At 44.7% G+C, this 15,161-nt stretch overlaps 1 protein-coding gene across 1 annotated transcript in view; it reads right to left on the bottom strand.

The window, feature by feature from the left end:
* Nucleotides 1-15,161, bottom strand: part of LOC122791002 (torsin-1A-like) — a gene marked incomplete at its 3' end in the record, with an annotated part of 566,886 nt that overhangs the window by 266,619 nt on the left and 285,106 nt on the right. The window contains 1 exon segment of the mRNA XM_044058746.1: nt 7,424-7,599. Within this exon segment, the coding sequence (XP_043914681.1) occupies nt 7,424-7,599 (176 nt within the window).

The following is a 15,161-nucleotide window of genomic DNA, read 5'->3' as shown; positions in this document are numbered from 1 at the left end:
TCGGAGAACACATCACCCACAATATCCAACACAGGCAGAATAGCAAGGGGCCTGTGTTGAGGCAATAAAGAAAATCTCTGAGCCTTTTCTTGGATTCTGAATAATTCTGGCTCTCCCAATGGAAATGCTCCCTCATGGTAGTAAAGTTTCCCCAAGAGAGTAATCCTCAGGAGGAAAGGCTGAAGAGATTGATTCTTCAGCATCAGAGTCCTCATAGGGGGGTAAAGAGTATCCCTGGTCTGAAGAGGAATCGGAAGAAATGAAAACCTGGTCAGAGGAATCATAGTCCGTATCCTGCCTAGGCCTTTTATCAGGAAGGGGTTGGGAACCCCTGATCAGAGTAATTAGGTCTTCGGCCATTTTGAGCATCTGTTTTTTAGGCATGGAGGCCTGTCCAGGTGAATGCTGTACTTGTTTGTCTTTAATGAAGTTTTAGACTTGGTTGTTGTTTTGATGGTAATCTGTGAAGGTCTGAAAACACCCTCAGAAGCCGATGCCTGCTCAGCGGCTCCGGACCCATCCGAGGGGTTAACTTCCATAGGCCCGATACCTTGAGTTTCCAGAGGCCTAGTAATTTCCACCTGGGAGTCGGAGGCGGCCTGTGGCTCTGAGGTAGCAGGTGTCAGGGGCTGCGAAAGCACCTCACAGAGCTGGCGACTGGCCTAGAAGAGGCTTCATCAGTTTTGGACCTCGGATGCCTGTCCTTATCTTTGTCTGTGTTTTTTGTGTATTCCGGTCATCAGTTGTTCCGACGGCATGGTATAATTGAACCTTCGGTCAAAATAATGGCGAGGAAAATCAAACCGATGTTTAATAGTGCGCTTGTTAAATCTAGCACAAAACCGACAACTTGTGCCTTTGTGGTCTGGGCCTAGGCATGGAATACAGTAAGAATGAAAATCCTTATGAGGTATTTGCTTCCCACAAGAAATGCAATTATTAACTTTTACTGACATCGGTTTGAGGCAACAGGGTACTTAGTTTTATTGAACACTTCGGTTCTGCAATTCGACTTTGAAAATTTCAGGAGTCGGCCGACCGGCACTTGTGAACTGCTTTTGCTTCAGGCACTGCACGGCAAGAAAGACTGAAGAAAATGGCGTCTGCTGCATCTTATATACCCCTGGCACACTGACGTCAGGGAAGAAGCAACAGACGTCTGACCAAGACTTTGGATCTCTGGCCGACTGCGGGACCGCCTGACGGCAGGATAACCCAAGTGTAATGACTGCAGCAGTGAAACACGAACATCTGACTACCTGCTTAGCGGTTGAGTCGTCGGAAATCTTGGCTTGTGTGGTCAGTCTCTATCTTTATCTTTACATTTCTTCGGAATGTCTACGGAAGGTTGGCTGATGAACGACATTTCGGAGTGCACAGACGGAAGACGAAAATACCTGGATATAATAAGAGCTCTACAGTGAATGGTTCTCGCATTAGAGAGGGCACAGAACCGGCAACAGGGGACATTTTGGTCTTGGCCTAAAAAACTGATGCAGTATGAGTGGAAGTCTCTGTGTGGTACTTTCCACAAGCAAGACAATTACTTTTTCGGACATCTGTTAGTGCAAGAAAAAAGAATCCCCAACAGGGTACTTGGCTTTAGATGTTTCCAGCTGTAAAATGCAACTCTGGTAGCAACAGACCAGCACACTTGCGAACTGCTTCGGCTATGGGCTCTACATCAAGAAAAACTGGTGTATTGGCGTCAGCAACTCTACTTTATAGCATTGACGAACTGATGTCAGGTAGCAAGTGACAGCAGCCAATGCAGAAAAACATTGACTCTGGTATTCGGGTCGGCTGAGGGCTACCACAGCAGGGATAAACTGGGATCTTGTTTGTTGTTTACGTGTGTCGTTTTGGATAACTCACAGGTGATGACTGCAACAGTTACACACGAAAAACATCCACAGTTCCTTACTCTGATTTTTGGAAAAAGCATCATTAAGGAGTAGAGAACTTGAGCCCAACTGCAGACAGAGTCTTTCCCTCCTGCTTGCTACAGGTTAAATTTCTTTGACTGAAGGATCAAACAAAGCTGACCTGTCAAAAGGGGCTTTAATGAATGATGCCTTGAAGTTTTCGGCAAACCCGCAAAGGCGAAGCCAGACATGATGCCTAATGGCAATGCTAGTGCCACTCGTTTGAGAGGTGTACTCCACTGCATTATATATTAACCTCATTGAGGCATTAGCTAGGGAAGTCAGAGCAGACAGCTTTAGAGAGACCAATTTAAGGCTTTCCAGAGGCAGTAACTCAAAGGGAAGTGGAGAGTTCCGATACCAAGTCCCCTTGCAGATGGATAAAGTGTGCCATTCAGCTGGTTATTCTCAGTCCGAAAGTAGTGGCTGCAAACACGAGCTTCCCAAATCTGTCAGTTGCCCAATACTCCCTGTTTGGGGGATGGACCATGGAGCTCTGTTCAGCGAGCTGCTTTTTGCAGCCAAGGCCACAACAGCATCAACGGGAAAGCCTTTGCTCCAAAAAGCCTAGTCTGAGTGGACTTGGGAACTGGTTCCACCATGTCCAGCTCCCTCCATGCGCTGCTGGATATGAGCTAAACAAAATAAATCGGCAGGGGGAGACACCCAGGTAGAAGATGCGCCTGTCCAGAAGGCCTTCAGGAACACAGATTCCTCTGAAGACAGGGTGGGGGAAGATCAACCACCTCACAGTTGAAGGATCTCTAGGAATGTCCCCAAAGGACACCTTCTTGGATGGAAGTGTGGGGGACCAGTCTCCTTCCTTGAAATCAGCATCTTTGTGGGGGGAGTAAGTTGCCGCCTCTTGCATGTCCTCTTCCAAGAGAGCCTCTACAGCGGGATATGGGGAGGACCCTGATGTGGGCAATGCCCGTATGAAGGTGCTCTCAGGCGACCTGGGGCTTGGCTGCGGAGGATTTGGAGATTGTCCCATCACCCAGGAAAGCAGACAGGCTGGAAGAAACCCTCACCGGCCTCAGCCGACTGGGACAGAAGGGGTGACCCTGACGGAGCAAAGATGTCCCCAGATGATATCAGCCCCGAGCTATCCATAGAGGAGCCCCCCCCCCCCCACAGGGAGGGAGTAGTCAGAAAGCTACGGTCCCAACCCCACTCCCCAGTGACCCCTACCGACGTCGTTGGGCCAGGGCGCCACCAGCTCTCAGGGGGAAGGAGCTGAACCTGCCAGGGACCCAAACGGTGTGGGAAGAGAAGCAAGGCACAACACCACTGGTGTCTCTCTAGGGATGCCCTGATCCTGTGGGGACCAAACCCAGATGGGTCGGTCAGGGAAAGAGGAGTTTTGCGGATGGCGAAGATCCCCTGGGAAAGTGGTCAGGGGATGGCAACAAGCCCAGCTCAGGCCTTGGTTAAGCTCATCATCCTATCCATATCGGAGGGAAGCAGACTACAGATGGAATGGGAAGATGAGGAATGGCCCAACCTAGTTGAGGACCTGCAGTCTTGAGGAGGAGACCTGCTGGAAAGCCCTGGAAAGCCCTGGATCCGATCTCCTACGTCTGGAAGAGAAGACTATCAGATCCGACAAAGCCGTTGGGATCCAAGGATTTGCTGGGATCCAAGGACGTACAGGCTTTTTGCGGTCAAAACCGAATGGTAGGGCAGATCCGAGGGTGGTCTAGGTAGTCTCGGATCTGAGGACCACCAAGGCTCCATGGTCTTGGATCAAACAGAGGAAGCCAGGGTTCTCACAGTAGAGTCCGAATCCAATGCTAATAAGACTGGTCTCGGATCTGGCGAGCTGTGATCGAAGAGCCTCAGCATTTCAGCTGGAGAATCCTTTGAAAACAAAGACTTCCTCTTGGGATCCAAGGGAGGTTTAGAAGGGGAACCGAAAACAAAGGGACAGCTTTGGCCAACCCCTTTCTGCAGAGCTTAGTCCTGCAGTACAGGAGAGCCCTGGGGTTGAATCCAGCACAAATGTCACATTCAACCTCCAGATGTGGCTCTCCCAGACAGTACACACACTCCTTGTGCAAGTCTGAATGCGGCATTTTCCAACCACGAGGATCACCTTTTACCAGTGGGCTTTTCAGACATCGCATGCACCCTCACAAATGTGCATACCACCCGCACACTACGCACACGGAGGGTGGGGGGAACAAGTTAGAGAAGGGGGGGGGGTAGAAGGTACCCAAGACCAGGAAGAACAAGGGTGGGAACCGGGAAGAACCTAGGAATACCTACCCAAACAAGCTACCGGGAGGGGACAAAATTATAAGAGTTAGGAGACTAAGGAAAAAAGCGGAGAACACCGAAGAAAGGGGGAAAAGTACTTATCTGAACAAAACAAACTGCAGGAAGCAAGTCTCGTTTCAAATTGCGGCAAACGAGATCTGAGGGTTGTGGGTAACAAGGGACCTTGGGAAGGGGAGGACTTTGAACTCAGGAGTCATCTTTCTAGTTGCTTGCTCGGATCCGATGTATTCTACACCCATCCTTGATCAATGACACTGATATCAGTTTTCCATAATGTGCCAATTGCACAAGTACAATTTTCAATAAGTCTAGACCTGCTATTAATAATGGTAAGCAAATAATCCAACTTATGAAGCAGGTGCAAGTCTCTTCCTTTTTATCAGGTGTTCCCTTTATATATTTATACATAGCATTTAGCAAACTAGACAAAACATTTGTGTTTTAGCACACAGACATTTTAATAATCAATTTCAGCTGCAAATTAAAGAATTTTACAAGAAAAAAAATATCAGTGTTTCAAAATAAAAACAATTAGTAATTTGAGTCAAATTGAGCAAGTAAATTACACAAGCAAAATGCAAATAAAAATTAAGTACACTGTGCTAACCTTATAAAAGAAGTAACTTAAAGTAGTCCCTCTGACCTACTGTACCAGTTGTGACAGCCACACTAAAATACTGGCCATTCTTCATGACCTGTGCAACAGCTTCTGCTCACTATGTCAGTCACACTGTATTACAACACTGAAAATCAGATAAAATAAATCTGAATGATCTCCTGACAAACAGTTGCACAATAAATCTAAACAAACACTGCCTGGCTTCAGAAAATCCTTCACAACCATGTGGAAACAGCAAACATTATGACACCACAAGAAAGCAATACGTGGCACTGTACTTTTGAACAGAAATCTATCCTTTGTGTAACAGAACAAATGCTAGACAGGAAATTGCTTTACCCATTTAAGCAACAGAAAGTACACTATTTTACAGGTCTGCAAGCATCAGCTGGTGCCCAATTTAATAGAGAAGTAACACACAGAAAAGTTATTTTTGCTGCATGAGTGAATAAATTAATGCAAATCACAAACAGACCTGCTTACCATCCAAAGAATGTATTAATTCTATTGTAGTAATTAAGATATTAATAGGTAGAATATGTTGGGTCTTTTCAGCTTTTCCCGGTTAGGGGTCGCCATAGTGGAACTCCGGTCCGCTAATAATTGGTAGTGGAGTTTTACGTGCTGAGTTACCATCCCTAATGCACAACCTTCAACGAAGGTACGCCCATTCACGCATGTCTCCATGCAGAAGACGCTCTAGCTGATAATCGAACCGGACAGCGTCTTACTGCGAGGTGACAACGCTACCGCAGCACCACCACCGCGGGTTCATTGTGAAAAAAATTATAACAGTTGATAAATACGTGTACTGTAGAATTAATACAGTGCGTGACAGGAAAAAAGATTAACAAGTGGAGCCAAAACACTGGTTTGCACTTTATGACTGGGGAAATTGCATTTTAAAATAATCCTGGAAAACATCATCAATGTACTGTTGAATATAAAACAGAAAGACTGTAGATTGAGAGAAGAAAATGACAACTAGGTTTTACCTTCAATTTAAAAATGAACCTCCTTGGGAAAAATGTTTTTACATAGTGGCATACCATTCTGAAGGACTTGAGATTCCTCTGCAATTTCTAGAGGTTGGCACAAGACATATCAATCTGCATTACTAGTCCGTCTTTGTCAAGTAGTATAAAGGTTTGCTTTGAAATGTCCAGACCTACAGAAGTAGATTTGTGGCTAAAGCAACTCAATACACTTGCACATAAGCACAAGCAAACAGATGAATATTTTTTTTTATAGGGATGGAGAGATTAATGGATGCACAGAAGCAAAGACAACATTTAGAAATGCTCTATTTATAAGGCAGATCAGCCAGTAAATTACAAATGCTATCAAGGTAATTCAGTGTGAAGAAAATATTTCAGCTATTAAAAAGAATAAAATAAAAAAAATAAAACCGACAAAGACTGCAAAGCTGTGAGTGCAGTCAAGCAACAGAGGAGCCAAATGCCAAGGAAGCCATGATGTAAATATGGTAAAAAAAAGAAACGGGAAAATATACTGAACTGACCATTAAAGGCAAGGGAAGTAATTCTGCTGAAGGAATGGAGAATAAAGGTGAGACAGACTGGGATGACAGGGTTCCACCTTTACTAAAATTAGTAAACCATATTCAGCCACAAAGGAGCTTGTGAGCGTGACCAGATCGCTTAACAAAAACAGAAAAAATCTTTGCCTTTGTACAAAAGGCAAGACAGTTTCAAAACTTAAACACACATTAGGAGGTTACACACATCCAAAAATTTTTTAGATGGTGAAATAAGGTAAAACATTTAATACACAAGATAACTCGGCAGCAATTCACTAGGTAAATTTTGAAAAAATCCAAGATAAATTTATATCACAATAAAAAACAATGTCAGTGCACACAACACAAGCTCAGCATGTAATTTTGTCTATTCAAAAAGCCTATGCAGCAAGGCAAGGCCTGCTCTGTCTTATTACAGATGGTTTCTTTAATTTCAAGCTTTTACTTTACACTTACTACAGGGCTTGACTCAAATATATATCTTTACATACTGGACTATAGGCAAAGCCCTGTATTTCTTGCCTTAACCAACACTGCATTTTATACCTCCTCCTCATCCATATCTTCATTTTTTTTAAACCCCTCCCTTTTTATACTGTTTTGAAAATCTTTAGTTCTTTTAATTTGAAATATTCAATGTACAGCAATAAGTGACCCCATACAGTCTGTTCTCTAAGCATGTAGTACAGCAACAATATTTAACAGAATATACTAGGTAGCACTAAACTGCTGCCTACCATTATATAAACTCTCTACGATACACACTGCTAAAGGTTACTACAAGACATCCCTGTCATTGTCAAATGGATTACTTTAGAAAATGCAAAAAAAAAAAAAAAAAAAAAAACTGATACAAGTAACCTTAAAAGATGTTAAAAAAAACTCAGTAAGTGATATGGGAAAATGGTCCATCAAGTAGCAAGAAAGTAAATGAAAACTACAAGACGAATGGGTAGATAGAGATTGAGTATTCAGACCAAGACATTGCATGTACACCAAGCAATTTGCTATCACTACGGCTCTACAACACTGACACTGAAAACGTATGTACTTTCTTACCTTAGAAAGATAAATATAGCCTTTCTGTAAGACACTCCATCGATCTGCTCATAATAGTCCAGGAAAGGTTTAATGGAATCAATAACACCAGGAGGCATTTTGTCCATTTCGTCAAAGACAAAGATGGACCGTGAACATGAGCTGACATTCCCACGAATCCATGCCTGTAACTGGTCCTAAAACAGGGAGGCAAACACAAGAACCTTTGACTAAAGGAAGGAAGCCACCAAGTACAATTTAGGTTGCACACTCACAAAAGCATTAGACCTTTACAACACATTAAAAAGCAGGTTACACAAGAGTGTTTCTGACAAAGGTAGCTTAAAGGGCAATAATGAAAAAAGGAAAAAATATATACTATAAAGCCACAATAAAGTACAACATTTAGATACAGACTACTGTAGCATGGATATAATAAAACCAATAAACAATTACAAGCCTACACCGGTGGCGTTTAGGTCTACAGCCCTAACTACAGCCCAGATGACAAGTTCAAACAGTAGCCCAAATCTTGATGGCATAAGGCAGGTAGACAACAGGGGCACTACATTTTCTGGGGCACACTCCCACAGTCTGATTTCTCTAGCGAAGACTAAGGAAATAACCATGAGGTGGTGCCTGAAAGTGGGTGGGACATTCTGCTGGCATTAGCACCTTGGAGAAAGGGGTCTCAGCCTTGTCAGGATGCCAGCTGCACGCCCTGCCGTCAGGGTGTAAAAGCAAGAGGGTGCAGTGTCAGGGATGAATAAGTAAAAAAAAGTTATGTACTCACCATAACGTTCCATACGAGTTGCTGCTCTTCATCTGTGTAAAACCTGTGGGTACTCTGATCCAAGATGGCTCCGACTCAGCTGCACTTTCCAGCATTTGATCAGAGCTCCAAGCTCGTCCCCTACTCATTCTGCCCCTGTCTCCCTCCTCCCTTTAGATCAAGTTTGCTGCTATCCATAGCATCCCAACTTGACCCAAGACCTTATCCAATAACAGGTCTCCAGAAGCATTAAGAGTGGAACAAAGGTATGCCAACATGCTGTCTCTTCTCGCCAGACCATCGCACAGGTGGGAAGGCGGGAGTGATGTTTGAAGACAAATGAAGAGCAACAACTCAGACTGAAAGTTATGGCGAGTACATTTCTTTATCTGAAGATGTCTTTATTTGCTCTTCAAATCTATGGGACAGACTACCCAGCTATCAAACACCTGAGGGGCCCTCATGGAAGGATATTCTGGAGCACAGCGGAGCCAAAGGATGCCCGATTCCTGGACAGAATGTCCAACTTGTAGTGAAAAATGAAAGTATGCGAAGATGCCCAAGTAACCGCACAGCAAGTGTCATCCAATGAAATTCTGGACCAGAAGGCAGCTGAAGCAGCCATAGATCTAGCAGAATGCACATTAATGTGATCTGGCGGGGGTAAACCATTAGCTGAATATGCCAGAATACATTGAAATCCAACAAGCAATGAATACCATGGATACAGGTTTCCCTAAAAAGGCTTAGAACATGAAACAGTTGGTCAGACTTGGAAAAAGATTTTGTCATATGAAAGTAAAACATAACTTGTCTATGAACATCCAACAAGTGTAATTTATACTCACTTATTCTGAAAATTAGGAAAGCTCCGAAACCCTTTTGGCTGATGTAATGGCAATCAGGAAAACAGTTATCCATGACAAGAACTGTAGATCCAAAGCTGCACATTCGAAACGGGAAGAGACAAGAGCTTGCAGAACCAGAATAAGATCCCAAGGGGGTGTTGGGCCCTTAACTGGTGGCCAAAACAAAAAGATACCCTTCAATAAGGCTTAGCAAAGCTTAGAAGCAGCTAGAGAGGCCGTGTTACCACCGACCTGAAAGTCGGATATAGCTGCCAGCTGGACCTTAACCATAGAAGAACTGGCACCTTGATGAAAAATGCTTGCCAAAAATTCTATAACTGCCAGAATTGGAGCAGTAAATGGATCTAGATCACACAAATGCACAAATAGAAAATGTTTCCACTTGCTGGAATAAGCCTGCCTGGTAGGTGATTTATGAGCTACAACTAATATCTTTTTGACAAGTAAAGATAACCCAGGAATCCTGACCATCATGGGAAAGTATAGTTGTATGCACTTACCATAAATGTAGATGTTAGAGTGTATTTACTGTTAGTCATCATCGGTGGGTTATCCCTGTTGTGGTAGCCTTCGGCCGGCCCGATTATCAGAGTTAAATGTTTTTCTGCGTTGGCTGCTGTTGCTTGTTGCCTGACACCAGTACGTCAGTGCTACAAAGGAAAGCAGCAGACACCATTGCATCAGTTTTTCTTGCCCTAACTCGTCAGAGGCCCAAGTAAATATGTTAAAGTGGTCTGGTGGCTAAAAGCCACCTTTTGAAACTTGTGTCTCCCTAAAAAAAGAAGATACAAGGGGGAAGGAGTGTGAGAAACCAGGACTGCAACAGTAAATACACACTAACATTTATATTTATGGTAAATGTACACAACTGTACCAAGTTCTTCATGTTTCACTGTTGCAGTCATCACCTGTGGGAAGATTCTCAAAGCTGAGGAGAGAGGTGGTAGGCTCAGTAAGAGACCTAGGAATGGGTCAGCATGCCCTGCAGAACTGCAGAGGCAAACCCTGCCCTAGCCTTAGAAAACCGATGTAGGTGGTAATGCTTGCTAACGGTATGGAGAGAAGTCCAGGTGGCAGCTTCCAGGATGTCCCTGGTGGGAATTCCTTTGAGGAATGCTGTGGAAGTGGAGGCTGCCCTAGTGGAATGGGTTTTGAAAAGACTTTGATTGGGGGGGGGGGGGTTCCCATGCAATCTGTAGCAGAAATGGATACAGTGTGATATCCCTTTGAAAATGGACTTCCCCCTCAGCCCCTGGGGCAAAGCTGAGAAGTAGTTGGTCTGAGGGTTTAGTATGGTCCAGATAGTATCTGAGCTGATGTGTGCATGTCTAGTGAGTGCAGAATTCTTTCCCCCTTGTTTTGAGGGTTAGGAAAAAAGGTGGTAGATATATGGCCTGAGAGGTGCATTAGATACCACCTTGGGCATAAAGGAGGGATTAGCCTTCAGGGAGACCCTGTCTGCATGAAAGATGAAGGGCTCAATGATAATCAGTGCCTGAAGTTCTGAAACTCTCCTGGTTGAGATGACGGGCAGGAGAAAAGCAGTCTTCCAGTAGAGGAATCTTAGTTCTGCTGAAGCAGCAGGTTTGAAGGGTGGTAAAGTTAGTTTTTCCAAAACTAAATTCAGGTCCCAGACTGGAGTGAGTGGCCTTTTGGGATGTCTGATATTAGAAGCCCCTCTGAGAAACTGTTTAAATCAAAGGATGGGAGAACAGGTGCTGTTCTCTATCAAAATGAGCTGAAATGGTTGAGGCGTGGATTTTAACAGAGAAGGACAGGCCACTATTAAGTACCTCCGCCAGGTAGTCCAGGATAAGAAGGATGGAAGGTTACGAGGTTCTGCCCCCTCTGGACTGGCTGCAGGAGCAAAATCTTTTCCATTTTCCTGCACAAGATTTTCTGGAACTGGGCTTTCTGGCCTCTGATTATGTCTAGAGTATTAGCTATGCTGATAGTTTGAGAGTCTGCAAATCTGGGTGCAGAATTCCCCCCCCCCCCCAACTGAGTTAAGAGGTCTGAGATCAGGGGAAGCCGACTGGGAGGCTGTAAAATCAGGCTGCACAGTAAGGAGTACCAAGGTTGTTTGGGCCAATCTGTAGCAAGGAGGATGGCCATTGGTCTCCTCCCTTATTTTGATCAGTACCTTTGGAATAAGAGGCAGAGGGAAGTGCTCCAGGGGAAGATCAATGCACCCACCCTTCCACACTAGGTGGGGATGCACCCTGGTACAGAATTTTTTCAGCTGATGGTTGAGATGTGAAGCAAAGAGATCCACCTCCAGAGTCCCCCACATCCGAGTTATTTGTAAAAGGTTTTTTTTTCTGTGGTGCTGACATTCGTGGGGGGTCCAGTAAGTTTCTGCTCAAGTGGTCTGCCAGGGTGTTGTTGATCCCTGGTAGGTATTGAGCTATCAGGTGTAGTCCCATAGAAATGGATGTCAGCCAGAGGTTCATGTCTAGCCTGCACAGAGAGTAAGATTGGGTCCTTCCCAATGTACCACATTACTGTGGTGTTGTCTGTTTTGATAAGGAGAACCCCCAGGCTTGAAATGGGGTTTGAAGAAAATCAGTTTTTGTACTGCCATCATTACATTCTGGTTGATGTGCAAGGGAAGGTGCTGGGCATCCCAAAGACCTTGGGTGCACCTGCCTTCTAGGTGAGTGCCCCATGCTATGTTGAGGCATCAGTCGTAATGGTCTGCCCAGTTGGGCAAATGGTAAAGGAAACACCCTTGTTTTGAGCACAGGCCCCTGCCCACCAGAGAAACTCTGTCCTTATACAGGGGATCAGAGGGAGAGAGGTCTACAGTTTGACAGTGCTGTCAACAAAGGTCAAGTACCATTGAAGTTTTTTCATGTGAAGCCTGGCCAGAGGAATTAGGATGCAAGATGCCATGTAACCAAAGGCTTGCAGGAACTTAACGTGAATTCTGGAAGCCAGCTGGGTGAAAGACAGGCAGGAAGCTCTGCTTTTCTGGGGATACAAAGGCCATTTGGGATGCTGTGTCCAGCAGTGCTCACAAGAAAATGATCTTCCTGGAGGGTGTTTGCTTTGATTTCTTCTCGCTGATGGTGCACCCTAAGGAGGTTAGGAGGATTTTGACAAGAGGTTGTCCTTGAGGAGATTTTCTTTGCAGTCTGCCTGAATGAGGCAGTCTTCCAGTTAAAGGTAAATTTGTATATTTTTCTGTCTGCAGAAGGCTATGGCCAGGGAAAAGCATTTGGTGAATACCCTGGGAGCAGTGGATAAGCCAAAGGGTAGCGCAGAGAAATGAAAGTGTGAACCTGCTCTGAAACGAAGGAATTTCCTGCAGGCTTCCCTTATAGGGGTTGTGGAGGTAGACATCTTTTAGATCTAAGGTTAATAACCAGGCATTTTTGTCAGCATAGGTAGCAGCTGCTGTAAGCTTAGATTTTTGCATTTGGGGACCACCAGGAAGGTGTTCAGAATGGATAGATCCAGGATGGGGCACCAATTGCCCTCTTTTCTGGGAACAAGGAATAGTCTGGAATAAAAGCCTTTGCCTGTTTGACCTGAGGGGACAGGTTCTACTTCCCCTTGGGATATGAGAGTTTGGACTTGTTTCAATGCCTCTGCCCAGTGATTTGGAGGCAAGTCTGGGTACCCTCTCAGAACTGAAAGTTCAAGACCCATTGGTCCTTTGTTACAGAAAGCCAATTTTCTTTGCTGAGGGAGAGCCTTCCTCCTAGTTTTTGGTGAGAGAAACGAAGGCAGAGGGGGGAGAGGGAGTCATTGAGAGTTTTTGCCATAAAAGGATGGCTCAGAACTCCCTGCATTTGTAGTGGAAGTGGTCCACTGTTTGGTTTCTTTGCTGTCCCTGGGGTGGGAGTCTGGGTGATCTGCCCCTGCAAAGCTTACCTTGCCCCTGTCTGCTAGGTGCAGGAAAGGGCCAGTGTTTTGAGGGAAAATTCCTTCTGAACCTAGGAACTTGTACTTGAAGGAAATATTTTACTGTTTGCATAGATTTTGCTTTGTCTTCCATCTTTTTAAGCATCTCTTCTTTTTTTTTCTCCAAACAAACTGTCCTTATCCAAGGGTGCATCAAGTAATTTAGATTAGACATGATCAGGGAGAGGTTGTTCCTTCAAAAATGCCCGTCTCCTAAGGACAGATCCTGACACTGCTGCCCTGCTTGAGGCTTCTAGGGCATCATATCCAATGTGTAATGAGTGTTTACCACTTGACAAGTAGAGTGCAGTAAATCTGCTAACTCTTTTGAACTGGCACAGTCAGGAAAGGTAGAAATGTTTTGTTTTAATTGTTCCGTGTGGTGAATACATATTTTAACAAGAGGGAGGAGCCTAGGATGACATACAAGAGTGGAGGAAGATGCACACGGGTGGATTATATCCTATGCAGGAGGCCAAGTATGAAGGAGATTGGGGACTGTAAAGTGGTGAATGGGAAAAGTGTAGATAGGCGGCATAGAATGGTGGTCTGGAGGAGGAGTGTGAGGGCAGCACCAAAGATCTAATGGTGGAAAGAGTGATTGTGAGGTAGAGTTCAGAGAAGAGTTAAGATGGGCACTGGGCTGCAGTGAAGAGTTACTGAACAGCTGAGTAACTACAGCAGAGCTAGTAAGGGAGACTGCTAGAAAGGTGCTTGGTGTGACATCTGGACAGAGGGAGGGCAAGAAGACCTGGTGGTGGAATGAGGAAGTACAGGAGAGTATACAGAGAAAGAGGTTGGCGAAGAAGTGGGATTGTCAGAGAGATGAAGGAAGTAGACAGGAGTACAAGGAGATTAGGTGCGTGGCAAAGGCTAAGAATAAGGCATATGGAGAGTTGTAGGAAAGGTTGGACACTAAGGAAGGAGAAAAGGACATGTACCAATTGGCTAGACAGAGGGACCGAGCTAGGAAAGATATGCAGCAGGTAAGGATGATAAAGGATAATGAGGGAAATGTACTCAAGCGAGGAGAGTGTGTTGAACAGATGGAAAGAGTACTTTGAGAGGCTGATAAAAGAAGAGAAAGAGAGGATATTGGATAATGTGGGGATAGTGAATCAGGAAGTGCAACAGATTAGCAAGGAGGAAGTAAGGATAGCAATGAAGAGGATGAAGAATGGAAAGGCTGTTGGACCAGATGACATACCTGTGGAAGCTTGGAGGTGTTTAGGAGAAATGGCAGTGGAATTTTTAACCAGATTATCTAATGAAATTTTGGAAAGTGAGAGGATGCCTATAGAGTGGAGAAAAAGTGTTTTGGTACTGAGTTTTAAGAATAAGGGTGATGTGCAGAGCTGTAGTAAAGCGCAGTTGTGTACACTTACCATAAATGTAGATGTTAGAGTGTATTCACTGTTGCAGTAATCACATTTGGGTTATATGCCTGCAGGTAGCCCTCAGCCAGCCTGAATACCAGTCTTTGGATTTCTGCGCCGGATGCCGACGCTTCTTCCATGACGTCAGGTCATCGGTGGTATAAAACATGCAGCCGATGCCATTACATCAGTTTTTCTTGCCCCAGATGTCAGGTGCCCCCACAATAGGAAGCAATTATATGGTATGGAACATCCCCAGCAAAAAGCAAATACACATGATACAATATATGCCAAACAAGAAGGAAAGATAAAAGTCAAGAAAAGTCAGGGGGCTGGAAGGAGGGTAACCAGGACTGCAACAGTGAATACACTCAAACCTCTACATTTGTGGTAAGTGTACACAACTGTACTTAGGTTCTTCATGTTTCATTGTTGCAGTCATCACATTTGGATTGATTCCAAAAGCTCAGGAAGGGTGGAGGTAGTTAGAGAGTATTAGGACTAGCAACCAGGCCCTGTAAGACTGCTGTGGCAAATCCAGCTCTGGATTTAGAAAAAGATAGGCAGATGGTAATGCTTGGTGAAAGTATATACAGAGCTCCAGGTAGCAGCTTCCAGGATGTCCCTGGTAGGGACTCCTCTGAGAAATGCCGTAGAGGTAGATGCAGCCCTGGTGGAATGTGATCTTATCACCTGTGGGGTAGGTTTTCCATGGTGCCTGTAGCAAAAATGAATGCAATGGGCTATCCACTTGGAAATGGTTTGCTTTCAAATGGCCTTCCTCTCTGCCCCTGCAGCAAAGCTAGCTAGCAGCTGATCAGATTGTGAGAGGC

The sequence above is a fragment of the Protopterus annectens genome, chromosome 16.part0 (assembly GCF_019279795.1).
Source record: "Protopterus annectens isolate FY-2018-M chromosome 16.part0, PAN1.0, whole genome shotgun sequence".
Classification (NCBI taxonomy): Eukaryota; Metazoa; Chordata; order Ceratodontiformes; family Protopteridae; genus Protopterus; species Protopterus annectens.
Note: the sequence above shows the minus strand (reverse complement) of the source record. Positions and strands in the feature narration are given on the sequence as shown.